The sequence below is a fragment of the Ammodytes marinus genome, assembly GCF_949987685.1.
Source record: "Ammodytes marinus genome assembly, chromosome: 4".
Taxonomy (NCBI): Eukaryota; Metazoa; Chordata; class Actinopteri; order Uranoscopiformes; family Ammodytidae; genus Ammodytes; species Ammodytes marinus.
In genome coordinates this window covers 13,801,673-13,828,998 of record NC_137233.1, presented here as the reverse complement: position 1 = coordinate 13,828,998, position 27,326 = coordinate 13,801,673, and the positions used below count along the sequence as shown (strand labels likewise).

The following is a 27,326-nucleotide window of genomic DNA, read 5'->3' as shown; positions in this document are numbered from 1 at the left end:
TGGCTTTGCATTTCATTACCAATGTAAAGTGTCATAAATAGTTAACACTGGTGCTGGGTCATGATTCCTATAAAAAAAATAAAATAAAAAAACGTGATATGTTTTGAATGTGCAGAAAGTTTTGAAAAATCCAAGAGAAAACATATTGTGGCTCAATCCAGGATGCCTGAGAACCTTACTGCATTATAGTCCTTTATAATTGTTTCACCAGGAACCTGAATGTTGTCTTTTCCTTTACAAAAATAAAGACATTTCCACAATAAATTGACGCAGAAAAGGCACAGAAAACCAAAACAGAAAAATCCACCAGAATACAGGAAATTAAGTGTTTGACGCACAAAAATTTCTGGGGGAGCACCCCCATACCCCCCACATATAATTTGTCCCCCAAAATATGTAAACAAAATCTAGCCTATGCCTCGTATGTACGCAGGTTATATACCTAGATATGTTGTTTGAGTTTTGGATTAAAAAGAAGGCATGTCAGTAAGCGACATGTCTGGCCCTTCGTGTGATTATCATGTCGTAATTCGGCCCTTTGTGAAAATGAGTTTGACACCCCTGATGTAGGCTATGATTTGAGTTTCTTCTTTTTTATGACAAAAATGTAATTGCTTGTTTCAGATTTTTTTTGTGTATGTGATTCCTATTTTGGGAAAACTGTATAGGAATTGTTTTGCTTTTTAGGGACCCCAGGAAGAATAGTTGTCACAATGGTGACAACTAATGGGGATCCAACAAACAATAAACAATAAACAAACAGGTGTCAGCCAATCAATTATGTCCGGAATGGAGGAGCTAACTTACAAATGAGAGTTCCAGGGAGTTTGTTTCCCGAATTATAAATGAAACGTAGCTACTCTTACCTCAAACAGACATTTGATTGATTATTTTTATGCATAGCCCTAAATGACGGAACCGGAGGGTAGCCTACAATATCGGAACGAACATGTTGTTTTACACTTGTTGATTTGATTATGCCACTTGTCTACCGTTAGTGTATTTTCAAGGCGTGGAAAAAGATAAAACGAAGCAGATGAAGAAAATGCCCACAAGTTAATAAGGGACAGTGATTATTATTTCCTTAAATTGTTAGTAAGATTTGTGTTTCTGTTACAGCCGATGAGGGGTAGTAATAGCGGCGGTGACGTCAGTCAGCTGGAGCGCATGACTTTTCTTATTTATGACCACCCTTGCAGTGCATTATAATTTATGCACGCAAATTAACTGCCGCGATTCGCCGGTCGTAATGGCAGATTAACGTATCATGACAAGTGGAATACATGCTTTAGCAGACTATTGTTCTTTTCCCTGGTTTTGTATGCTGTGCATGTAAACTAAAAGGATAATTAAACAGCGGATCAAACAACCACCCGTTTTCTCCACTACAGACTGAGCTGGTAAAATTAAGAATATGCAGTTAGAAAATGTTTAACAACAAATAAATTATGCAGCTAAAAAAGCATGGGAGTGAGTTTGTTTTTATTCAATACTACATTTTACTCTCACATCATGCGTAGCTGAATATGAATGTAAAGAGTGTTTCAGGTCAAATATAAATGTGGTGGAATTCTATTTTAGGGTGAGAAATAAAGACTTAACAAACTAGTGTCTTCTTCCTGTTTCCGTCTGGCAAAGGCGAGGGCTTGCCAAAGCCGCACCGTTGTTATACCCTCGCCCTTAATGATCGAGTGGCACTTCACAGCCGCGTGTGACTCTACAGCGAGTCACACTCGCTCACGGAGTGGGAGTGCCTAGGGAGTCATTTGGGATTGGGCCAAAATGTGAAGGATTGTGTGTGGAGTGATTGGAGTGGGAACCACTTAATGTTTATTTTATTGGGACTTTTTTGCCGGTAAGGGGCGCTGTTGTACTAATTTTTTTCTTACCGTCGCACTGACGTCAGGGAAACATTCGCCGCTGTCCTGCGTAATCACGTCTGATATCGCGGTGTTTGGGTTTAGGCCGACATTTCATGCCACTGCGATCTGCAGAAAGAAGAGAGGGGAAGAAAAGAGCCTCGTTCATGAATTAAACCTCATTGTGTTTATTGAAAATTCTCGGTAAGAATCCAGCAGCGGCAGGCCGCTCAGTGATGCACTCACACCAGCAGCATGAGAGAGAGGAGCCGCTAAAAGCGTGTGCCTCGCTTCAACACATACATTCACAAAGCAATGTTCAAAGCTAGCTAGGTGGCTAATGCTCAGGTTGCTAAACTAAGCTAATCCAGCTACATACCGCATTAATGCAGTGATCTCGCTAGTCAGCTATGATTGGTAGGATTTTATTTGACAGGCTTCATGTTGGGTTTCTGTTTATTATCATGATTGCTTAGTAATACGTCCAGCCCGATTTCTTTGTAACGTAGCTGCCAGCTAACTCACACAATGTTTTCATTCGTTTTTTATAGTCGGTGTACTCATGTCGTAGTTTCTTCCCTGTATGATCCAGTGAGGATGATGATGGTGTTTGAGCGCTATTATAGTTTTGGTCGTTCACAACCACGCCGTCGTCAGTGTTCAATGGAGATCTCAAGCCACGCCCCCGGCCCGTGACGTAAACTGTTGATGTCAGCAGATAGAAAAGGTTGTTCAGGACGATTGGCAGTTTTCCTGGTGACTGTCTATATTCTTTTTACTGATTTAAGTCCTTTTCATGTATATGATGTACAAGAATAAGCCTGATAAATTACCCTTTGTTTTTCAGACGTAAGTACATGTTTGAATCCTGACTGAACTGGTTAAACAGTATTTGCAAGGCCTCTTTATATTTGCCATTTCCTTATGATTCAAGATATTTATTGTCATTTACAGTAAGCAGGCAGTTACACTATACAATGAAATTAATTCTTATTTGTTTGCTCTACTACGCTAGAGCGTAGTAGAGCAAACTAGTAGACTACACAGACACACACTAACATATAGATATAACAAAATATAGCAGGCCTTCAAATAAATAGCAAAGTAGAGCTCAAATGATGAATTGTCAAAATGTTCTTATTGCAGATACATCAGTGAAGGTGTATGTCAGCTTGTAAATGAGGAGTATTTGAAGTACAGAAAATACAAAATATTTCTTTTGTTATTTTTATACTTTACAGTTTGTCCATTAGTGACAAGTTTATATCTCAACTGTAAAATGTCTTACCCAAGACATTACCTGGTCAATTGTTAAAAACTGTATTGATCAACCATTGATAACATGAGGAAGGTTCTCCCCTCTTCTGTTTATTCTCAACTTAATGGCTCTGTGATTCATTTATAATAATATATGTGATTTTATTTGATAGAACATATCATTCTGCAGATTTTATACAGTCTGAAAGTTTGAAATATTGTGACTGATAATTTTCCCACCTACTGTATGGTAAGGGTTATGCTTGATGTTGATATCAGACTATAATATAACCGTACGGTTTTAATGAGTATTTTAGGAGTTACCTCTACATTTCCTAACTTTCCTGAACATTTCTAAAACCAGATGCATATCTGAAAGGGATTTAAGTCAGAGTTAAGTCAGCACATAATACCTAATTTGTTGAATCTGTGGAGATGAGAGTAATGAAGCAGTTGTTCCTGTTTTTCTTGTGCAGGAATGTGGAGGTTCTCTACGCTTTTGTCCTGTCTGTTGAGATTTAGGCTTGTGGTTGGCTGATGATTCCCTCATCCTTGTTCTAAAACAGCTTCTATCTTTGTGTTTCAGTTATTAGGTCCATGGATTGCACTATACTCTTCTCTTATATTTCCCTTCTTTTTGTCATGTTTCAGGAAAGCAGTGTTTTGATCCTGAATCCGCTGTATTGAAAATGTTTTTCTGGCTGTTTGAAGGAGGTTATTTTCTGCTCATCTCTGCTCCGCTTCGTTTGTTGGTTTTATGTGGGTACAAAAAGCAGCTTCTCACCACACTCTGGTCTCTATCAAATGATTAACTCTTGCTGTGTTTTATTATCTTGCTGTTGATGTTTCACACAGACTGTTGGCAGGTTGACACCCAGAACTAACAAAAAGAGCAGATTTCCAGGTGGATCTTAATCAATCTTAATCTCAATTGCATTTCAGTGTGGTGTGATTTGTTCGTGCTGATGTTCAGTACAGTAATCATTGATAATGTCTTCGATAATTTTGGAATCTTTGGTGAGCTGCAGGAAGCAGCCTCACGCTGCATTTTATTAACTCGTGAATGTTACGAGTTCCAGAGTGAAAATGTTACATTTTAGTAAGATGGCCATCCAGGATGTGAAGTTTGACAGTCCTAGATCAGGGTTTTTGGAGTACAGAAACCTGAAGTTGTGTCTGTGTATCCAGCCAGCATTGCACCACCTGCTGTTGGACATGTTTTATCAGTGTTGGCTCACATGTTGCTCTGAACCGCACTTCTGTTTACTTTCCGTTCTGATCAGCTGCTGTCTTTGGTGCTGTGCTGGCAATCAGTTGCTGATGTTGCTCTGGCTATACCTAATGCTAATATTGCTATGGTTGACATGATGCTATTGTTGCCCTGGTTTAAATGTACCTGAAATTGCTTTTGTTAAAATGTTGGTGATGTGGCTCCTTTTGCTCTGATTGATACGTTATTGCTGTTGCTCATGGTAAAACGTTGCTAATGTTTTGTTTAAAATATACTAAAGAGTTGTTGTTTGACGGGTTGCTTTACTTGTCTGGTTGCTGAAGTTCTGCCTGTCCATTTCTTCTTGCTGGCCGCCTGATTTCTAGAGAGGTCTTGGGTCGATTGTTGTTTGTTTGCTGCTGGCTTTTGCTCAGTTGTTCTGTTAACAACTTTACCTGGTCTGCGGGAAGTTTTAAGTCTAGTTTAATTTTTTTAGTGTGCACTTCCAGCTTATTCATAATGGGTTTCGGTTTTGAAGTGTGTCTCTGCTGTCAGTTAGGAGTTCTGTTGCAGTCTGATTCTGAGATTGTTTTTTTCTGCTGCTAGTTTCAAAAGTATATTGTGGTTTTTCAGATTCTTGTTTGTAATATTTTTTTAGTTGTGTTGAGGATTAAGACCATGTTTTGGTAGTACATACAGTCCCCTACAAAAGTATTGGAACGGTGAGGCCAATTCCTTTATTAACAGATAGACCTAAAATAAATTAAAATGAATAAGACTTAATATTTTGTCACAAATCCTTCGCTTGCAATAACTGCATCAAGCCTGTGACCTATTGACATCACAAAACGTTTGCATTCTTCTTTTGTGATGCTTTTCCAGACTTTCACCGCAGCCTCATTCAGTTGCTGTTTGTTTAGGGAGGTTACTCTCTTCAGTCTCCGCTTTAGCAGGTAAAATGCATGCTCTATAGCGTTTAAGTCTGGAGATGGACTTGGCCAGTCTAAAACCTTCCATTTCTTGCCCCTGATGAACTCCTTTGTTGTTTTTGCAGTTTTTTTGGATCATTATCTTGCTGCATGATGGAGGATCTTCCAATCAGTTTGGTTGCATCTTTCTTTATATTGCGGAAGTATTTTTACGACGCCAGCTGTTTTCTAGCGCGTGCCGGCCGTGCGAGTGTCAAATGATTAGGACGCAATATAGTGCATGTCCGTGTGTTGAAAGTGTGAGGGCATGGACTCTTTTCGGCTCTGTGAGAGTGGTTAGTGACACTGCATGATCAACTAATGCCAGTCAGTGCCACACACACCTGATTGCAATGCAGAGTTGATGCAGGTTCACTAACCACTCGCACGGAGCTGAAAGATTCCGTGTTCTCACAGAAAGTGAATGAACGAGAGACTGCAGTAAGTATGGATCACGATGAGTTAATGTGTTTCTGTTGTTGTAAATAATGACTATTTCAGATGAATAATGGTCATCTGATGATGGTGAAGCAAAGTAAACTTTGTTTTAGTAGGCTACCGCTCATTCATTTAGGAGTAAACACTGCAGTCTAGTTCACTCCAGTGAAATTGTGTACACGTTGCTTGGCAACGCCCTCCTCCCGCCCGTCTATCACTCTCCCTTTTAGCTTTTCTTCATTGAATTTTCTTTTTTTATTTGGTTCAGCCCCGTTATCAGTCATTATGACGACAAATAACTGTCTCAAACAAGGCTCCTGCTCCCCTTCCCTCACCTGGAGGGATAGGCTTCTCAAATTGCGTTGCTGCTCTACACTGAAATCTGCGACCAATATGAATATGTGACCATATAGCCTGCATGCGCAAACCGAAAATCGGACTGGGTGTGCGACCAGACCAAATGTAGTAATACAAACTATATAAAAACGTCTTTCTTTGCACTGATGGTCTCGTTTGCTGTTAAAGGTAATTTATGATTATCAGAGGAAACGTGAGGCTGTTTTAAAGATATTCAAAAGTTACTCGTAGTGGCTTTAAGGTCTGCAGGAATCTTCAAAGAAGTTGTATTAGGAAATTTCATTTGAAAGACTGACATTAGGATAACTGTTTTTACTGAAATACTCAAGGAAAGGGACCTCACTATTTCAAACCATGAGGTACGTCAATGCTATGGGTTAAGTTCAAAACATTTGTTGAACATTGAACAATAGAAACTGAGTTGAGCTGTCAGTCAGATCAATGAGACTTCACTGGAAATAGATATTGAATTTGACCTGAGCCTGGTGCATGATTGCTTCAGCAAAAGAAAATCGATAGTTAGCTATCAAAAATCTTGGTCAGCCTCAATAGTCAATGATATCGCAGATGGCAAATGTTTTATCTTTTCTGCACTGTGAAACATATTTTATGCGTGTCTGTGCGCTCCACTACATGTATATGTGTCTCAGTACCATTTATTAATTCCTTGCCATGTCTTTCTTTTACAGCTATTAACTAATCAATGAACCATGGATCGTTATGCTTAATATTGCTTCTGTTGAGGTCTAACAAAGTTTGATGCCTGATTTCATAATTTTCAAAAATCTGAAAGAAGTGAATTAAACGTATTAAAAGCTGCAGATGGTAGGAGACTGTTTCAGTATAGCTTTTTGTTGCCATTTCACCTCCATCCCCAAACCCCTTTCAATAACCACTGGTTTCCAAATGTCAGGATTTAAAAATTAGTAAGTTTAACAAATGAACTCTTATTCTGAAGAAGCTGTAACATTAAGCAGTTTTGGCCTTAGCCGTTTTTATCCTGCAAAGCCAGATCAGTGTTTCCTGAGGAAACATCTGGAAACCACTGGTGTCCATCTTTCTGCTCTTTATCTGACAGTAGTGTTGCTTTCTCCCCAGGTTTTAGGGCTGTTGTTTAGCAGTCAGTATGGCGGTAGTCATCAGGCTGCAGGGTCTGCCCATAGTAGCTGGCACCATGGACATCAGAAACTTCTTCTCTGGCCTCACCATCCCAGACGGGGGAGTGCACATTGTGGGGGGTGAGCATGGCGAGGCCTTTATCGTCTTTGCCACTGACGAGGATGCTCGGCTGGGGATGATGCGTACAGGCGGGTCCATTAAGACCTCCAAAGTGTCGCTGTTGCTTAGCAGCAAGACAGAAATGCAGAACATGATTGAACACAGCCGTCGGAGGTTTGAGGCTGGATCGGGAGCTGGGGAGACGGCTGCAACTACAGCAGGAAATGCCAACCGACAAGTGGCAGCTCCAATACCCACAGTCCAGTCAGGGGCAGGGGTGAGAAGCGGTAGCCAGGGTTTCAGTCACACCTCTGCCTCCGTGACGCAAGCAAGCTCATCTCAGCAGCCACAGAGCAACAAGGGAGTGCCCAGCATGGTTCCCAACTTCCCCAACAGCTACAGCTCTGCTCCCACAATCACCACAGCTTTGGCATCACTCAATGCAGGTCCCCCACCAATCCCTCCACTTCCCAGCATGCCTTCAATGCCCCCCATGTCCCAAATGCCTACCATTCCAGTTCCTCCTCTAGTGTCCTCCCTCCCTCCTGTCCCTACTATCTCCCCTCATTCCCAGGGACATCCAATGCCACATATGTCCCACCTCCAACACATGTCCTCCCTGCCTCCCTTTAACCCCTCCCTACCTCCTCCAGCAGGACTGGGCTCATGCCTCCCTCTTGGAACTCCAAATCCGATGTTGTTCAACCATCTTTCCCCCCTGGCCTCTCTTGGCCTCCATATGAAGGCTGCCGCTGCTGCAGCTGCAGCCAGTGGAGCAGGAGTTGTCAATCCTGATGAGTTGTTTATCCTCCTGCAGAACCTCCCATTCTCCTGCTCAGAGTTGGAGATCAGGGGATTTTTCCAGGGTCTGGGGGTGGATGGGGTTCGCCTACTGAGGGACGGACAGGGTCGGCCAAGTGGCAGGGCTATGGTCAAGTTCTTCTTACCACAGGACAGCTTTGAAGCTGTGAAGAGGGGAGGTGGGATGATGGGCCAAAGGTTTATCGATATCAGCCCAGCCTCTGAGCGCCAATGGGCCAGCCTCAGTGACAACGCAACAGGCCTTGTACCCCAAAATAGCAGCAAATCAAATAACGATCAGCAGGACCAGCTGCTTCGCCGTGGTAATGCTGGGGCAGGAGGTAGAGATCAGCGAGGAAGGTCACGATCTCCTCAGCGGCAAGAATTCTGCGTCTATCTGAAGGGCCTTCCCTACGAGGCCGACAAGAAGCAGATAATGGAATTCTTTAACAACTTGGCCATCATAGAGGACAGCATCTACATTGCCTATGGGCCCAATGGCCGAGCCACAGGAGAGGGCTTCCTTGAGTTAAAAGCAGAGCAGGACTACAAAACTGCATTAAGTGCTCACATGCAGTATATGGGCTCCCGCTTTATCCAGGTCCACCCAATCAGCCGGAAGGGAATGCTTGAAAAAATTGACAGCATCCGCAAACGTGAAGCAGCACAGGGTGATGGCAAAAATCAGGATGGCATGAAAGCTCCAAGAAACTGCGCACACGTCACTAACATCCCTTACAATGTGTCCAAGAAGGATGTCCGTGCCTTCTTGGATGGTGTGGGGCTTTACGAAGACACCCTAAAGATTCTGACTGATACCCATGGCAACGGTTTAGGTCAAGCTGTCTTTCAGCTACGTACTGAGGAAGATGCCCATAAAGCTGAAAGACTGCACCGCCAAAAACTCAACGGCCGTGATGCCTTTGTCCACCTTGTGACCTTTGATCAGATGAGGGAAATTGAGAGGAATCCTCCTCCTCAGAACAAGAGGGGTCAACGCACCCTGAACCAGCCGAACCAGAATCAGAACCAGCACCAGCAAGCCCAGCCCAGTCCCCAGCAAGCCCAGATCAACCCATTTGCAGGGATGAGTGGGGATGAGTTCAACTTTCTCAGAAACACCATGGGGAGTCTCAACAGTGCCCCCTTTGTGACTCAATTCTCGGCCCCAGGAAACGGGCTGGGAGGCCCTCCTCCTCTGCCTCCTTTGGCAGCAGGGCTCGGTGATGTGAATCTGGGTTTGGCTCCTCCACTTGTTGCTGGTCTTCCTGGAGCTCAGATGATGGAGCCACCAGGCTTTCGACATGGAGCTGCAGGAGGCGGCCCGTTCGGCCAGGATGGATTAAGAGGGTTGGTTTCCTTTGACAATGCCAACAGAAAAGGAGTAGGAGTAGGACAGAACCGAGGAGGAGGGGCTAACAACATCCAAGGACGTCCAGGGGGCGGGGCTGCTGTTGGACAGCAGGTGTTCACTCCAGGCGCTGATGGTCTCCGTAACCAGCAGCCCCCTGGCGGATCTAACAATTCCAACAATCAACGTGGTGGTGCTGGACCAACAATTGTAAAGCTTCAGAACATGCCATTCACTGTGACAGTTGATGAGATCATGGACTTCTTCTACGGTTACCAGGTGCTGCCAGGCTCAGTCTGCCTGCAGTTCAGTGAGAAAGGCTTGCCGACTGGTGAGGCCATGGTGGCCTTTCAGAACCATGAGGAGGCCTCAGCTGCTGTCATGGACCTCAATGACCGACCTATTGGAGCACGCAAGGTCAAGATAAGCCTGGGTTAGCACTACCCAAAACAGACTACCTGTATATGAAATGTTAAACCAACCTGGATAAAACATTCGGCTGAAACAAAGCCAACCATTACCCAAACCTGATTCTGGATTTAAACTCGGCTGTAATCCTACTAGTTTAGACTTTTTACTTCCTGCTGACTGTCGGTCAGGACTGTTGGGTTCTTTCTATGACTGAACATCTGTTTTGTGGCTATGAGTATAATGCGGTTGACAAACATTGTTTATGAATGCTCATGAAAATGCTTTGCTGCTGTGGTTTAAAATGTACATGCTCTGTTGCTATGGTAAAATGACGATGAAAACCCACAGTATGTCGCCATGATTAAATCTTTACATGCTCTGTTGATACCCTAATGTCTTCACATGCTCTGTTGCTATGGTACACTAAGTTGTAGATGCAAAGCTTTTCTACCACAATGAAATGAAGCTATTCTATTGTTGAGGTAAAATCTTCACATTCTCTATTGCTATGTTAAAAATTATGATAAAAAGCTATGTTGCTTTGATCAAAATATGTTGCCCGGTTTCTGCGGTAAAATCTTCACATTTTCTGTTGCAATGATAAAATTATGATAAAAAGCTATGTTGCCATGATGAAATGTTTATGCTCTGTCGCTTCGATGAAATGTAATTTCCCCCTATCGTAAAAATATTCTGACATCAAGCTCTGTTGCCATTGTAATAGGCTGACACCAAGGCTGCTGTGGTACAATGTTGACACAATTCTGTATTGCAACCGTGCTCTGTCTCTGTTGCTGTATGGAGGATTTGGGATGGACAGATTTCTGACTCATGCTTCAATTTGTAGATAATGTCTTTGGGCCGCTGAATGCTTATCCACTCATTTAAACAACCCCTCCCTTTCCCCGGCACATGCTCAATAGGTGTTTGGACTGTAGATGAAATCCGTAGCATTTTTAGTTTGGTAACTTTCTGTTGAATGTATGTTTGATAATGTTTTGGATGTTTCTACCTAAAAGCTAATTTTTGTTTCTATTGTGAACAAAAACACAAACTTGTATGATCGTATAACATACATGATGTGGAGTCTCCTTTTCATTGGCTAATTAAAGGACGTTCCTGATGCCCACCTGCGATCAGCACTTTCTGACTGCTTTTCACTGTCTGATGGAAACCTTTTTTGAACAATTGTTTCTTTATTTTGTAGAACTTGAATATTAGACTGGGATAGTTTAGTTTTGAATGACTTTATCATCATCTTAAATGCGACATACTGTAAGATACTTAAAATGTAACTTTGTTCCAGAAATTGGCTCCAGGTTGTGCCGCAAGTAACCATGATGTTATTTCTGAGACTTTGCCACAATTTTATGTATATCAAAACTAATACTACCACCTCTACTAGCAGTTTCCCAATGTCAAACAAATCTTTATTTTTCACTGAAATAGTGGCTGATGTCTGTTCTGCAGGATGACAAATCTCGATTGGAGCTTTTTTGCATTTGCATGATTACTTACACCAAACAATAAGATTTATGTTGTGTTCTTCTGGCTATGAATCCTGGAATATTTTAACACCACCTCCACACTGATAACAGCTAGACTAATGCATTTGCAACATTTCAACTTATAGGGAAGCTAATGAGCCAACATGGGTTTTATAAAATGGCCAGTAAAACTAACAAATGTTTAAGCTAATCGATATTCCAGCATGCTTCATGCTACAACTGAGAGAAGCTGGATTTTATAATTTTTTTTGCATCCCTCGTGATTCGTAGATTTTTATGAACTAACATTGCAGTTCCTCTAAGAAAGCCCTACGTTTTGCAAGTGAATGTAAAAGAAGTTCACAATGACTGTAGTGATCAAAGAGTCATGTCAACCTTTGGCGTCAGTAATCCTGAGGTAAAAATTTAATAATAAGGCTTATGTAGACGTATAGTTTAATACCAATTTAACCTCAGAATATCATGTTTCTGTCCTTCCTTATAAATGGGATTCATCATGGAGTCTTTGCTCTTCCCTGACCACAAGGAAAATAAAGCAAAAATGTAAGAAGAGAAAGGAGGGCTGCACATTCTGTTAACATATTGTATCCTCAGAATATAACATTGAACTTCAAACCCTGTGTAACTTTCTTAAAAATAACTAGCAAAACGTATGAAAGATAACTTAATACCTCAATCATAATAGTTAGCTTAGCGGCTCTCAGCTTCTGTGATGTGCTCCATGATACAGATTTGATATGACGCCTCAGTTATTTCTGTTTATTCCACACACTTTCCTTTTTGAATTTTATAGTACTGAACATAAACTGCAGAGAGCATTAGTGAAGGTAGTTTTGTCTGAAGATGGGCTGCCTGCTGCTTTCAGGAAGTGGTTAACCTCCAAACTGGTACACTGATAACAATGTTCAACTGGTTGTGCATGCAATTTTGAAGTTGTGTGTGTGTGTGTTTGAGAAATGGATAAACAGGCATTAATATTGTGAAATTAAACTGTCTTGACAAATGGCTGTTGGTGGATATGATTGTGTCTGTGTTGTTGGACATGGTGTGTAGATAAAAGGGGAAAATACATTGAATTAAAAGAAACATCTAGATCATAGTCTTGACTTCTGAAAAAGGATGTGAGTCTGAACAGTGATTATGTGTGGTTGGGTGAATGTGAGAGGTAAAATGATCTCTGAATGACAGCTGTCAATCATTCCTCTTCTGAGACCCTTCCCTCCGAGTGATCAATAGAAAGAACTGAAGGCAGGACTTTCAGGTGAGTGGCAGACACTCAACAGAGAAAGTGTCACCGATGGCCTATACACAATTATCAACACTCTTTGGTATACCTTAAATGACTAGGTAGCTATTTAAAGGTGGAGTCGATGATTCTGGAGAATGCTTGTCAATATCAGTGAATATCTCCACACTATCAGCAACATGTCCAGTTACAGGGCCTAGCCTGTGTATTAACACTGGATTTTTTTTAAATAAGCGGGCACACATGGCCAGCTAGCTATTGTGGGTCCTTTGTTTACAACAAACCCCTTTGTTTACATGCCAGTTTACAAAGTCTAGGCTGTGTTTTAAAACCATATTTTGTTTCGGTGTGCACACAGTACAGACAGGTAGCGGATTGCTAGGAGATATTCACTGATTTTAACAAAGTGATAGTGAAAACAAGCGTTGTCCAACTTTAAAGTTGGAGTCAGCGATTATGCAGAAGACTGAACAGAAATCCAGTGTTAATACACAGCCTAGGCTCTGTAAACGGGCATGTTGCTTGCTAAGGTGGGCCCCCTTTGTTTACATACTAGTTTACAGAGACTAGGCTGTGTATTAAAACAGGATTTTTCTTTCAGCGCACACAGTGCAGACAGACAGCAGATCCTGAGGAGACACTGATTTTTACAGAGTGATTTTGTAAACTAGCATTTTCCAGAATCGCTGACTGAACCTTTATGACAAGAAAAGGAAGATAGTAACCTGTAAATGGTAATTGCTGTGTGCTTGATGGTAGCCTGAAGGTGGGGGTATGTAGATGATAGTATTCAGATAAAATCTAGTGTTTAGATAATAGTGTCGTCCACCAAATGGTGGCGTCCAGATGGCAGATTTTCACCTGTTCATTGTAATTGATGCAATGCAGACTGTATCGTTGGATGATGGATGTTGCAACAGCAGGTACACACAATCACAAACCCCCTCCACATCAATGCAGGATAAAATGTTTGCCTCAGCTGGCTACACCATTGGCCTGCTTTGTGTTGCTGAAGTGGTTAGCGTCAAACTCCTTCACAAACCTGTGAAATTGAGTGAGATAAGATGTGGATGGTACAATATGTTAGACGGTGGCCTGTGTAGTAAAAGATGTAGTGTAGATTGTGGCGTCTAAATGGTAAGGGGACAGTTTCTTTTAGCATAGTTTATTTGGCTAAATGCAGGGAGATAAAACCCTATTTATTTGTATAGTTTTTATCCATTTGAACTATTTTCAAAATACATTGAAAAAAGATTTAAATCTGTTACTAATTTTTCATTATTCTCACCATAGCTTTGGTGGAGGTGCTGCAGGGTAGTCGGTAGCTTAATGAGGTTCTTTAGATTGGATAATAAATAAACCGAATTGCTCCTGTGTCTCATTTTTAACATTCTTAACTGTTGTTGCTAGAGAATTGGATTATATGATAATAAAGTTATCTTTCATTTATTTCCACATTATATAACAATTATATAGTACAAACCACTAGATTAACAGCCTTTCCTTATATTTCCACTTAAGTGGTTGTCAATCAACTTACTGTCTCTAAAGGTACCATATACAGTAGAGTAGGCTATATTGTGTGTAGGCGTGTGTATCATCTCTATGGTCTCAGCTGTTTGATATCATTCAGGCCAAAGACTGCATTTTAAAACCTTAAATTCATTCAGATGGACAGATTTGGGAACTTTTGGGGTCTGCAATAGAATTTAAAATAAAGTTCTGTGGGTTGGAAGTTTGTAGCAGAATTAAGAGTTTATCAAAGAACATGAGCAATTTTTCAAATGAGGTGGATCCTTGGAAGGTGAAGATATGTCTAAGTCAAGACTCCTGAGGCGTGTGTGTGTGTGTGTGTGTGTGTGTGTGTGTGTGTGTGTGTGTGTGTGTGTGTGTGTGTGTGTGTGTGTGTGTGTGTGTGTGTGTGTGTGTGTGTGTGTGTGTGTGTGTGTGTGTGTGTGTGTGTGTGAGTGTGTGTGTGAGTGTGAGTGTGAGTGTGAGTGTGAGTGTGAGTGTGAGTGTGAGTGTGAGAGTGAGAGTGAGAGTGAGAGAGAGAGAGATTTACAGGGTTCACATAACCTGTGCAGTATGCTCTATTGGCCTTCTAAATTTTTTGTGATGTGAACCCTCTGCTGCTTTTTCTGACTGAACTGCGGTTTTACTGACTGCTGAGAATAAATAAAGTGAAACCGTATTGTTTTTTGTGAGGAGGTTGGCTCAAGCTGTTTTCGGTTTGTTCTTTTCCTATTCTCCCGAGTCCCGGGAACTTTCAGTTTCTTCTCAGATCATCTCGGTACTGCCCACCATGTATCAGGCTCATCAGAAACATGAGCGCTTTATTGCTTCTTCAATAGTAGGCTACTTCCGACTTGAGTGTCTGCCCTTCATAATAAAAGCACAGAACTCTACCTTAATCATGAAGTCATGAAGTGGGTGTAGAAACCTTTTTTGGGGGTTGAAAACAACAAAAGGAACCTTAAATAACAATCCACTTACAAGCTTTTTCATGAGATTTCTATCAAATGTCACAGTCTGTTTTGTGGATTTGTTGTCACACATTATACAGCATATCCACCTGTTATCTTCTGCTATGGGAAGACATGGAAATGTGCTTGAAAGCTCCATAAAAAGCTATTAAGTGGACCTAGAGTGAGTTTTGTTTGCAAAGTTTAAGTGTCATATTGCATTATTGAATCAGGACACCCACTAAATTAAATATAAGCACAGATTAAAAGCCAATTTTGTAAAATGAAACAATTCCTATAACACAATTTCTTAAATGCAAAAGCTGCACTTAATAAGCCAACAATCATCGAGCCGGGACGGTTTCTAACTAATTATCCCACACTGAATCAGTTTATCTGTCAATGCCCAAATTGAATAGCGCTGCTGCTGGTCTGTACTTTATCATTACACTACTTATAATACTATTCCTATGAATCATCTGTAAGAATTTTCCAGTTCTTTACTCTAGTTGTTCAATATAAATGTTTTGCAACGTCCAATAGTGTGTTTGTTCAGTTGGAGATTGAAAGTAAAACATCTAAAACCATGCTTATATGATTGCAAACATCCTTTTAGCTGTTAACCAAACAATCTCATTGCACTGGAAATCACAGAAACATGCATGCTTTATCCAATATTGGTGACTCAAAGGGATTTCAGACTGAAAAACTGTTGGGACCATGGTCTCGTAAGGTCATACATGCTACTTACTTATCTGTGACCCCTTTCTTTCTTGTTATGTGCTATCCTCTTTGTATAATTGGCTTTATATTAAGGATCGCTGGCTTCACCTATTTTCACGTTTTATTGAGAAGAAACAACTGCAATAAAGGTGCCCTTTTTACTACAGGTGTTGTGTTGCTGGAGTTTTGACCTCTTTGATTTATGGCCTTGGAAACTTGCAACTTTTTTCAGAAGTTGATTAAATGAGTTGTCATACTGATATTTAAGATTGATTGGCTGTAGAGTTTGTCTTTAAGATGTCAATTTTTCACATTTTGTGTATTAAAGATGAAGAGCAACAAAGCATGCTACAAGCTGATTAATTACAGTCAATAAGCTGCTGAGATGATTTATTGTTGCTTTTATTCTGAAAGGCATCGGTTCGGCAGTCATATTTGTGTTGCTGCTGTCGTCACACAGTCGCCCTGACTATAGAGGGCGTGACTGATAGCCGTGTTATCCAATCAGAACGCTGATCTGTAGCTGCTTGCCCAATCAGAGCGCAGCATGTATGTCTGCCGCGCCCTGATGGTGAATCAGCGGACGGGCGTTTTCTGCATGGTTTTCTGTGTTTCAGTTCCGGTGAAAATAGAAACTCCGGCTGTTGTTACCTTTTGGTGAAAAAGTCTAAAAAACTGTTCAGCTCACGGTAAGTGCACGTTTACATGTGTAGTCTCTCTGAAAAGCTGTAATGTCCTGTTTCGGATTGTGTGGGACCGGGTAGTAAGGAAACTTCCTCTGCCTTGGTGTTTGTTCCCGTGGTTTAAAGAGGTGATTTACAAAGTTATTATTGACAAAACGACGTGTATGTTTGAGACATATAGGCGCGAAGAGAGACAGTTATAGTAGCCTACTATGATTGACAACTGTAGAGAACACAGTGTGCAGATGTTTTCACTGAGCCTTCAGCATTCTTCAACCTTGCTCCATCATTACTATTCTATAGGCCTATCCTACCTCAATCCTCTAGCCATCTGTGTTGCACACACAGACTTAGGACTGCCTTAAGCTCGAGGGACACTACATTCAAATACTCAAGTTAAGCACAAGTAGCCTACCTCCTGATTTATACTATTTTAACAACAGGAAATGAATGAAACTTTCTACCACCGGATTTCAGGTAGGCCTTTTATTTTATACAATATATGACAGTAAAATCCTAAAACCCATTTTTAAAAGTTTAACTTGAACCCAATCTCTTAGTTTTACAGAAATACTTCATCTCATTTTGTTATAATCACTTCAGGCTGTGTGACATATTTTGGCCATGTCTAACTTGTGTTAATTTACATGAAAGAACAACAGTGAGTGACCACTATTCACCACCACATTCTACAGAGAGCGTCATTACTGATGCTGCTGTTGAAGGAGGATGTGGTTCAGTCAGTTTATTTAGTGTCTGTTTGATGACTGGCATCCTCATTTGCAAATTGGAAAAGATACATTTGCACAGCCATACAGTTTTATCTCAACAGAGAGCTGAACGAATAAGTGATACATTGTTGGAGAAAATCATAAAATCCTATCTTCTACCTCACTACATGCTGTTTAGGACTTTATTGCTGTGATAAAGTGACATCATGAATTGTTTTTGTGCAGAATCAGATTACAGTTTGAAGAACCATAAAGCAACTGCTTCTGAGATGCAGTGAAGGCCTGTAGTTCTTTGTTGTTATGTTTCTGTCCATGCATGGTGTTGAGTTTGTGTGCATTGTTACTTAATCTACCATTTACTTTTCTCGATTAATAATTGTTTGGTATATAAAATGGCGTTACATGTTGCTCACAGTTCTCCAAGCCCTTGTCTTGTCTTCTTCCCATCACTCTGTGCTGCGACTTATCTACTCAGTCTCTTCAGCTGTAATCCTCTTGCATACTAATTTGTCTCAGGACTCAGAGATGTGGTTGTAATTGCTAGTTTGTTTAAGATAGATTCAGTTCTTGTTTTGATGCGACAACGACACGTGTCCTTAACCAATCAGGTTCACTTTTCTTTTGGATACATTTTTACTGAATGTGGTTTTACCTGCGCAGAGCCACAAGCCATGTCTGTCACGTGTTGTCGGTCATAAAAATAAAGTCAGTAGTATATGTGGAGTAAAACACTTGTTGTGCAATTGATGCTCAGTTTTCCCCGAAAGAAAATGGGTTCTAAATGACAGTTTTTAGAAAACAAAAATATTATTATTAAATTGGTAAGACTAACCTCCTCTGTTTACCACTTATACTTATCAACATTTAATGTATTTTCATAACACACTTTAATGTAGTCATAAACTACTACGAAATCCTGCCTGTTGACCAATGAACACAGTTGTTTTTTCAGTTCAGAAAGTTTCATTTCCAGACGCAGAATCATTTTAAGATAATTATATATTCTTACCTAAACCCTGATCTTTATGTCTCTCTCTATTCCCCTCAGATGACGGACTGTGTCTCTAAAGTGGAGCTGACTGTCACCTGTTCCAACCTGCTGGATAAAGATGTTGGATCAAAGTCGGATCCTCTGTGCGCCCTGCTGCAGAGCACAGGAGGAGACAAATGGACCGAGGTAACATGGCCATCACGCACTACAGGACATATGGCTCTTTGTTATTACAAGTGCAGTGTGTAAAGTGAATTGGCGTCTTTCAGAACAGACTTGGTAATAATGGAATATAATATTCTTAAGTATGTTTTAGTTAGTGTATAATCAATTGATAACAAATGTTCTTATATTAGATTACTTAAAATGTGCGTTTTATATCTACATGGGAGTGGGGTGCGCCGCCATGTTGCACTGCCATGTTTCTACACTGAACTTTACAAACTTAACAACCTTACACGTTTTTTTATATATCGTGAGTGTCCGCCAGAAATGCCCCTTTTGGAAGACAGGAAGCACTATAGAGTAAATAACTAAATACATCTTCAACTCATCACTTGATATTGTGGACTTGAGGCAGTGGTGGATGATGCTTTCTTTAGTAACAAGCTTCATGTCCTTGAAGGCAACCGTAAGTTCTGTACATTTTCCTAAATGTAGAATCTCACCACTAGATATTGCTTAATACTCAGATATTGCACACTGTTTGTTTATTGTATGTGAGATGAATTAAACAACATATCTCTTCTCTCTCTGTCAGCTTTGCCGTACCGAGCATCTGAATAACACGTCGGATCCTGCCTTCAGCCAGCGTCTCAGAATCGATTATCACTTTGAGTCGGTTCAGAATTTGAAGCTTGCCGTCTACGACATCGACAACTCCAGCTCTGACCTCGGCGATGATGACTTCCTGGGAGGGGTGGAGCTAACGCTGGGACAGGTACGCACCAGACCCCCCAGGCAGAATCAGGAGAAACACATTTTGTAGTTCTTTATTTAGTTCAAATGATATCCTTTTGTGTTCTTGTTCTACCCACATTTTACTTATTGATTGTGATACTGCTACTGTGGTAAAACAACAACATTGAAGTAAAAACCTGTAAGCCAATTTCTGGTATTGAGTATAATTTGAAGCTTCATGAAAAACATTTATTAATTATTTTTAAATCATTTATATTCTACTGTTTCAATTGGACTTGCTTCAGTGTAAACAGCTGTTAAGCCCAGTTCAGACCAAAGATTCGCCTGGCAACTGCTTGCAACTGCAACTCCTTGCGACGAGACCGCCGAAACATTCTAAAACTGGACCTTGCGATTTGACATGTTGAATCTTGTGCGACGCCTTGCAACGCCTTGCAACGCGCTGCAACGAGCAGTTCACACTGCTGCGATTTATCCCCCGCGACGTTCTAAAACTGTCTCGTCGCAAGCAGTTGCAAGGCGAATCTTTGGTCTGAACTGGGCTTTAATCTTCTCCTTTTCACATTTAAATGGTTCCACAAACATGGATATATTTTCAAACTAAAAATTGTCCATATTTTTCCTAAAACGAGCTGATTATTTTTATAAACAAGTGAAACCTTCAGTCCTTTAGTAAAATAATTGATGATTTATAAAAAAAATAAAATGTAAACCCATTAACAGATATCATTAGGCTCCAGTTTCAAAAGACTTTCTGTACATTCTGTACATCATCGATTAATCCTTTTTGCTTATGAAATGTCAGGAATATGACCAAGAAAAGCAGCAAATCTTTATTGAAGCGCTGATATACAGAATGTTTGGCATTTTTGCTTAAAAAACTAAAAGATTAATTGATAATCAATATAGTTGCTAAATGCCTATACTTTTTCTTCCAATCAACTTATCAATGAATTGACTTGATAATTTCAACTCTTTAATATGTAGGAGATTATTAGGAAGTATTTCTTGTGTGTGATGGCTGGCAGAGTGCCCCTCTCTGCTCTCATCTCATTGGCTATTTATCAAATAATAGTCTTTATAGAGTTTGTGTCATTGTGTAAGAGGTTTGTTTGTATTGCGGTAACAGTTTGAAACCTACTTGGACTGATGCTGCAGGTTGGAGGCAGATATGAACTGTGAAGAGAAAATATTCCTCAAAATATTAGAATTACAGAGGCAGAAATGGTCCACAAAGTGTAATAAAGTCCACTCTACCCCCTGCTGGACAAACTGTTTAATCACAGCACTATCTTTCGATTATATGGATTTAATTTATTCAGAGCTTTTATCCAAAGAGCTTCACTTAATGCTGCTGTCATTGCAGAACTGATGCAGGATACCAAGTTGTTGTCATGGTTTCAGCTGAAGATGAACCCTCTGTGTGTTTCAGATCGTTTCAAGTAAAACTGTGACTCGACCTCTGCAGCTGAAGAAAGGCAAACCTGCAGGGAAAGGAACCCTCACTGTAAGTACTGTGGTGTGTGTGTGTGTGTGTGTGTGTGTGTGTGTGTGTGTGTGTGTGTGTGTGTGTGTGTGTGTGTGTGTGTGTGTGTGTGTGTGTGTGTGTGTGTGTGTGTGTGTGTGTGTGTGTGTGTGTGTGTGTGTGTGTGTGTGTGTGTGTGTGTGTGTGTGTGTGTGTGTGTGTGTGTGTGTGCAATGTTCCTTGATGGAAATAAACAATTTAACTTTTAAATATTGAAACAAATGTAAAATGACATTGTGTACACTTGTGTGTGTGTGTGTAGGTCACAGCAGAAGAGATCAAAGACAACCGAGCCATTGAATTGGAGCTAGAGGCTAAAAACCTCGACAAGAAGGTAACTCTCCGCTCCAAACTTTTCTTCATTGTTTATCTTCTCATCGTCTCCTTCTCCTCCAGTTGCTCGCTTTGAGGATGGAGATGCACGGAAACTTCATATTAAGTTCATCACTAATTAATCGCAGTATTGTTTTTGTAAAAACTGAAGTGTAAATTTGTTGCCAAAAAACTTCTGTAGCACCCTCCAAATAAGAGCGATCAACTACCGCAGTGATGCTGTTCTCACAGACTGCTTAGTGTTATATGTATTTAATATGTGATCAGATCTGGTCCTTTTCTACTGACATGAGTGTGGGGCTGTTTCCTTGAATGGGAGACTGACATGACCATACATTTACTTTGACTCTACATGTGAACTTGTAAAAAGCAGTTTTTAAACTTCTTTATTACTGAGCTCTCAAGGAAAAACACATATTTGCAAAACTTGTTTGTTTTCGTTTACACTTGATTTCAGAAATCATTTAACAAGACGTTAAACCTGTTTCTAAATAACATGTAAACGCACTGACTGAGATTCAGCACGTTGTCTTTTCTCTGTTCAGGATACGTTTGGGAAGTCTGATCCATTCCTGGAGTTTTTTAAACAAGGCGATGATGGAAAGTGGCTGCTGGTCCACAGAACAGAGGTATGGAGACCAACGGAAATGCTGCAAATGGACATTGGCGTGCATCTCTGTGCTGTAACCAAAACATTGAACAAGTAAAATTCATAAGTGATACAACAATGATATAAACACTGAGACAAACAACTAAAAAGCAACACGATAACACATGGACAGTTTACAACCTTAGCAAGGACGTGAGTGTGCTGCTAGAGTAACAGCATGAATAGAAATGCATAAAAATTCAAGCGGCAGCACGCGAGTGTCCTGGACAAACACTGCACTAATAACAACTACGTACATACCTAACCTCCTCTCTTAGGTGGTGAAGAATAATCTGAGTCCCTCCTGGAAGAAGTTCACTGTTCCTCTCCAGACGTTCTGCTCCAGTGACCTTGAGAGACCACTGAAGGTACCACCAATCAGAATCCGTCTTTATTGAAAATCAACTAATATTCAAATTACCGGTACATGAAATCTCCTCCTCCTCCTGCAGGTGGATTGTTCTGACTACGACAATGATGGCACTCATGATCTGATTGGTTCTTTCACCACTAAAGTCTCTGAGCTGCAGAAAGCTGCAAGTGGTTCACTGGTGAGATAATTTATTGATCAATAGAACATTTGGTGTATCTCCATTAGCTAGTCAAATGTCAATAAATGGTCCATTCATTATGTTGCCCACAGGTGTCGTTCGATTGCATCCACCCTGAGAAACAGAAGAAGAAGAAGAGCTACAAGAACTCCGGAGTCGTCTCTGTGAAGAAATGCAAGGTAGAGACCGCATTACCCAGAGTTCCCTGATGGGAAGTGTGGCTTTGAACAGGTTCTTCCTTTGATCAATCTTTGCCATGTGTAATTAGATCCGTCTGATTAGTGAAGCTATTTGCAGCCTCACAGAAATCCGAAACAGACATTTATTGCATGTGTGTGCTGTTATTTTGATTGAGAAGGAAGGAGTCTCTAGACCAAACTGAGCAATAAATGGTCTCTGAGGTAGTGAAATTGTAATATAAGAACTTGTGGAGTTGATGTTTCATAGTATTCAGATTTAAGTCTAACTGGGAATCCACTAGAGTTGGGCTGTATCCAATTGTTAATAGCTTTTAGACCTTTGCACAACAACAACAAAATGTATTTTAATACTTCAAGTCCATTCTCTTCTTACTTGTGTATGTGGTGTCATTGATTGTGTATTTAATTATATACAAACAGATGCATTCATGACCGTTTCCCTGTGTTTCTGTGGTTTTGCAGCTGGTGACTCAGCACACCTTCCTGAACTATGTGATGGGCGGCTGCCAAGTCAACTTCACCGTATGTCAACACCAATGGACACAAACAAATTCAAATGTTTTATGTAAAATCCCCAATCACATTAAAGAAAACATGATGGAGATCAAATCAAAGATTGCATAGATAATGTGACTTGAGACAGTTTTAGCTATTACTCATAACTTCTTAAATTATCTTTTTAAAAGCACAATTTATAAACTGGTTGATTCAATTAACTTATAAACGATGTATTTGGACAATGAATGTATGTTTGTAGGTGGGGATTCATGAATGAATGAATGAATGTTGTATGAAAACTGTAGGTGGGGATCGACTTCACTGGCTCCAATGGTAATCCTTCCTCGCCCAACTCTCTCCACTTCATGAGTCCAGATGGGCTGAACCAGTACCTGTCTGCTCTCTGGTCCGTGGGTCAGGTGGTCCAGGACTACGATACGTGAGTCAACAACCCAACAGAAACTACAACTGAAAAACTCTACCCCAAAATATACGCAGATAGGCCATATTCCCCTTACCTTATGACCCCACACGCACTCCATCCTACACCCTTGGTCCTACTCCCTTAACCCAACACCCTAAACACCAAACTTTAAACCATATGTGGCTATTTATATGACTCTTAACAGGGATATTTTGTGTTTCTCGTTTCAGTGATAAACTCTTCCCAGCGTTCGGTTTTGGAGCCAAACTGCCTCCAGATTACCAGGTCAGCTCTTAAACAACCAATAAAAGCACAGCATCCTACAGGCTCCATTGCGTTCTCAAGTTTAACATAATTATGAGCCTCGTCCAGAGTCCCGGGTTTAAAATTATTTTATAATTCTGAGATTTTCAAAGTGAAGCTTTATAATTATCAGGTTAATTGAATTGTATTATTGATCTTGCAGGCTGCACACCATGAGTTCGCCCTCAACTTCAACCCTGCTAACCCCTACTGCCAAGGTACACACACACACACACACACACACACATGACATACTTGAATAAATATTTACTTGGTACAGCTCCAGATACTGACTGAAGTAGCATTTTACTACTGTTACTAATCCAGATAAAGCTTTTCACTTCTTTATTTATATAAAGTTGTTTTTGGTTGAGCCTAGTGGTTCCCAACCTTGGGGTCGGGCCCCATCCAAGCGTCCCAAAGTATATATTTTGGAGAGTTTTGTGAGATCATTTATGGGGAGGAAAGAAGAAAAATTATTTCCTGCACAAGATGCAGATGCACCAAATAGGGATTTTAATTTAAATTATATGCATTTAGCCCTGTTATATATCCATTATGTTACACTCCTTCCGCTTGGTTTCCCTCAGGTGTCCAGGGGATAGTTGAAGCCTACAGGATGGTTTTGCCTCAGATCAGACTCTCTGGACCCACAAACTTCTCTCCCATCATCAGTCACGTTGCTTCCATCGCCGCCACCGCCGCGCAGTCCAACAGCCCTTCTGTGAGCACACACACCCACACACTCACACACCCATACTCACACATTTGTATGGCTATCCTTGTGAGGGCATTCATTGACATAATGCATTACCTAGCCCCTTACCCTAATTATCAAAACTAAATGCCTAAACCCAACCCTTACGCAGACCTTTACCTAAACCTTATTGATACCTGTATCTTAAAACCTAGTCTTATCCCTGAAACAGCCCTAAACACACACACGCACGCGCAGACTCCCACAATATTAAGAAAAAGCCCACACTCATACTGGCTGTGTTTCTCTACAGCAATACTTTGTCCTCCTCATCCTCACTGATGGTGAGATAACTGACTTGGACCAGACCCGGGACGCCATTGTTCGGGCGTCGCGGCTGCCCTTGTCAATCATCATTATAGGGGTGGGGCCGGCGGACTTTAAGGCCATGGAGCTTCTGGATGGAGATGACGGCGTGCTGAGGTCCACAGTGGGGGAGGCCGTTGCCAGAGACATTGTGCAGTTCGTCCCGTTCAGAGAGTTCAAAGATGTAATTGTAATGAAATTTACACTATCTTGTTACACATGTATGTATATATATATATAAACAGTTTATATACATACTGTATATTGTTTGTTACACACATAAGTGAGGACCAAAGACATACATATGAACCTACACTCGGGTATATAGGAGTGCCTCTGAGCATTTGATTGTATTTTTATGCCTTGCTAAAGAGCACCTCAGCAGTGTTCAAGGAGGTGCTACTCCTCTCTATTTACCAATCCACACTCCAAGACTTATACTATTTTACTTGAACTGGTGACCTTCTGTTCCTAACAGTCCACAAGGACTGAGTTACTGCAGCTCCCAAAGAGTGCCACTTATATTGGAAGTGAGCTATGAAACTGAGGTCTGATTACAGCAAGCAAAACCTGAATCTCGCTACTAAATGCAGCTTAACACTCAGATATTAAACACCGTACCTACAGTGTTCTGGCAACAGGTAGAGCGGTCGTCCAGTGATTGCAGGGTTGGTGGTTCAATTCCCTGCATCCTGCCTCATGTCAAAGTGTCCCTGGGAGAGACACTGAACCCCAAATTGCTCCCGATGGTTAGCTCGTGGTAGCTGCTGCTATCGGTGTATGAGTTTGGATGTGAATGGGTGAATGAGACAAACTATAACTAAAAGCGCTATATAAGTTAACAAAATGCCCTCTCTTTCTCTTTAGGCTCCCGCTGCGGCTCTGGCTAAGTCTGTCCTCGCTGAGGTTCCGAACCAGCTGGTGTCTTACTTCAAAATGAGAGGCCTCGAACCACTGAAACCTCAGGCCGCTCCCGCTCCCAAACCCTAAAGCCACTCCTCTGCGAAGCCAAAACCCATGTATGCACTCCCATATATGCACTCCCCAGACCAACCCACAAAGCTAAAGGCCGACTTGCATCTCATTCCAGTATCAGACCACCTACAAAGTCGACCAATCTTCAGGGACCAAACTGATGTTCCGCAGCCAATCACAATGCAGCATTTTAATAAAAAAAATAAAAAAATGCAGCATTTAGCTCTCAGCCAATCAGGATGCCATAGGCAGTTTAAAAAATCACTTTGGTGTCTCTTCAATTAGTGGAATGATAATGATAGTGATCGTAGTATAGATGTTTGATCATTGATTCCTTATGCTGCTTGCACACTAACTATGCAAATCACATGTTTTTACTAACGTGCTTAACAATCAAAGAGCCACACACACACACACACACACACACACACACACACACACACACTCACTCACAGGAAGAGTGTCATCCATTTTTCTGCCTCCAATATCGTTGCCATGGTAACAGAAAAAAGTAATTAATGTCCTGAGGTTTTGGTTTTCCCATTCACTTCAATACAGGGAGTTTTATCACAGCAGCATCTGGTGGACATTAGAGAAACTGCAGGGAATTCAATGTAACCAGTTGTTACTATATGGTGACACTTTGCACTCTAGACCAGCTCTGTGTGTGTGCGTGGCTCTGATTAGCTTCATTGATCAGGTATTAATACTTTGCACATTGCTTTTTCTCTAAATGCTGGAAAATTACATAATGAATGACATTATAGTCTTTATATATATATAGCTTTACTACTATAGCCTTACGTTAGTCTTGAGTGACCTGCGCGTTTCTTTAGCCTGAATGCTTCCAGACTATTCTGTCATGACTCTCAGTGGTTTGTTAATACCGCCATCTTGGCTCAAGTAACAGAAGTCTGAGTTTCCTACAATGGGGCTGACCCCGGTTTCCCACTTTATTGACCTTGACCTTTATTATAGTTCTTAGGAAGAATAAAATAATCATGGAGTGAAGTCCACATAGGATGGGTTTGCTCTGAAGGTGCCTTATTAAATAAACACTCTGACAGACATCCTGTGAAATCTTTAATACTGTCAGCTTCCAACTCACACTTATAGAATAAATAATAGGAAATGTTCACGTCTGAAAATATAACAAACACGGTATGCCCTGTCTTTAATTATTCTCTGTTGCTTAATTCTGATTTAATCCCGATTTTATCATGATTTTTTTCCACCTGGCCAAGCAGCATAACACTGAGGGTCTGTCTGAACGTCTGCTCTGTTTCTTTACCAAAGACCAATTTGTTATCGACTCTGCACGCACAAACGCACATTGTGTCAAAATGTGTCAAAACTCTTTTTCACTGCAGCAAAGCCACAGTTTATATTGTAAACATGCAGTTTATCAGCACTGATTAAAGTTTCATTGCCAACGCTTCACCTGGAACCATTTGACCACCTGAAATCAAACCACGTTTGCTCGAGTTGTTGATGTTTTTTTTCGGGGTCCTTTTTATTCGATTGAAATATTTGTATTTGTTGCGCTGGAACTTGTATTAGTTTAAGGGAATAGATTTTTTCCTCATATTTGGGAACAGTCTGTAACAAAATATTGTTGTACTATTTTTGTACCGCTTTGAATGACATAAAAAAGCAATATAAATACAGTC

The 27,326-nt window shown here is 40.8% G+C and overlaps 1 protein-coding gene across 5 annotated transcripts; it reads left to right on the top strand.

The window, feature by feature from the left end:
* Positions 1–1,943: 1,943 nt before the first annotated feature.
* On the top strand, positions 1,944–27,326 carry cpne1 (copine I). Of its 5 annotated transcripts, none has more exons than XM_080026508.1 (17): positions 16,436–16,498; positions 16,936–16,969; positions 18,272–18,400; positions 18,975–19,154; positions 20,568–20,642; positions 20,923–20,994; positions 21,539–21,622; positions 21,921–22,010; positions 22,095–22,193; positions 22,286–22,372; positions 22,856–22,915; positions 23,197–23,330; positions 23,546–23,600; positions 23,782–23,836; positions 24,209–24,342; positions 24,629–24,865; positions 25,549–27,326. In XM_080026508.1, the coding sequence occupies exons 2-17, from the start codon at positions 16,943–16,945 to the stop codon at positions 25,669–25,671; spliced, it is 1,641 nt and encodes a 546-aa protein (XP_079882634.1). In that variant the 5' UTR covers positions 16,436–16,498; positions 16,936–16,942; the 3' UTR covers positions 25,672–27,326. The 5 variants fall into 5 exon arrangements, with proteins under 5 accessions (XP_079882635.1, XP_079882632.1, XP_079882636.1 ...); XM_080026507.1 differs by having other exon boundaries at positions 24,629–24,871; XM_080026509.1 differs by lacking the exons at positions 16,436–16,498; positions 16,936–16,969 and adding an exon at positions 1,944–2,063 and having other exon boundaries at positions 24,629–24,871.

Coding starts and splice junctions, on each gene's coding strand:
- cpne1 (XM_080026506.1), top strand. CDS start 7,216: ATGGCGGTAGTCATCAGGCTGCAGGGTCTGCCCATAGTAGCTGGCACC.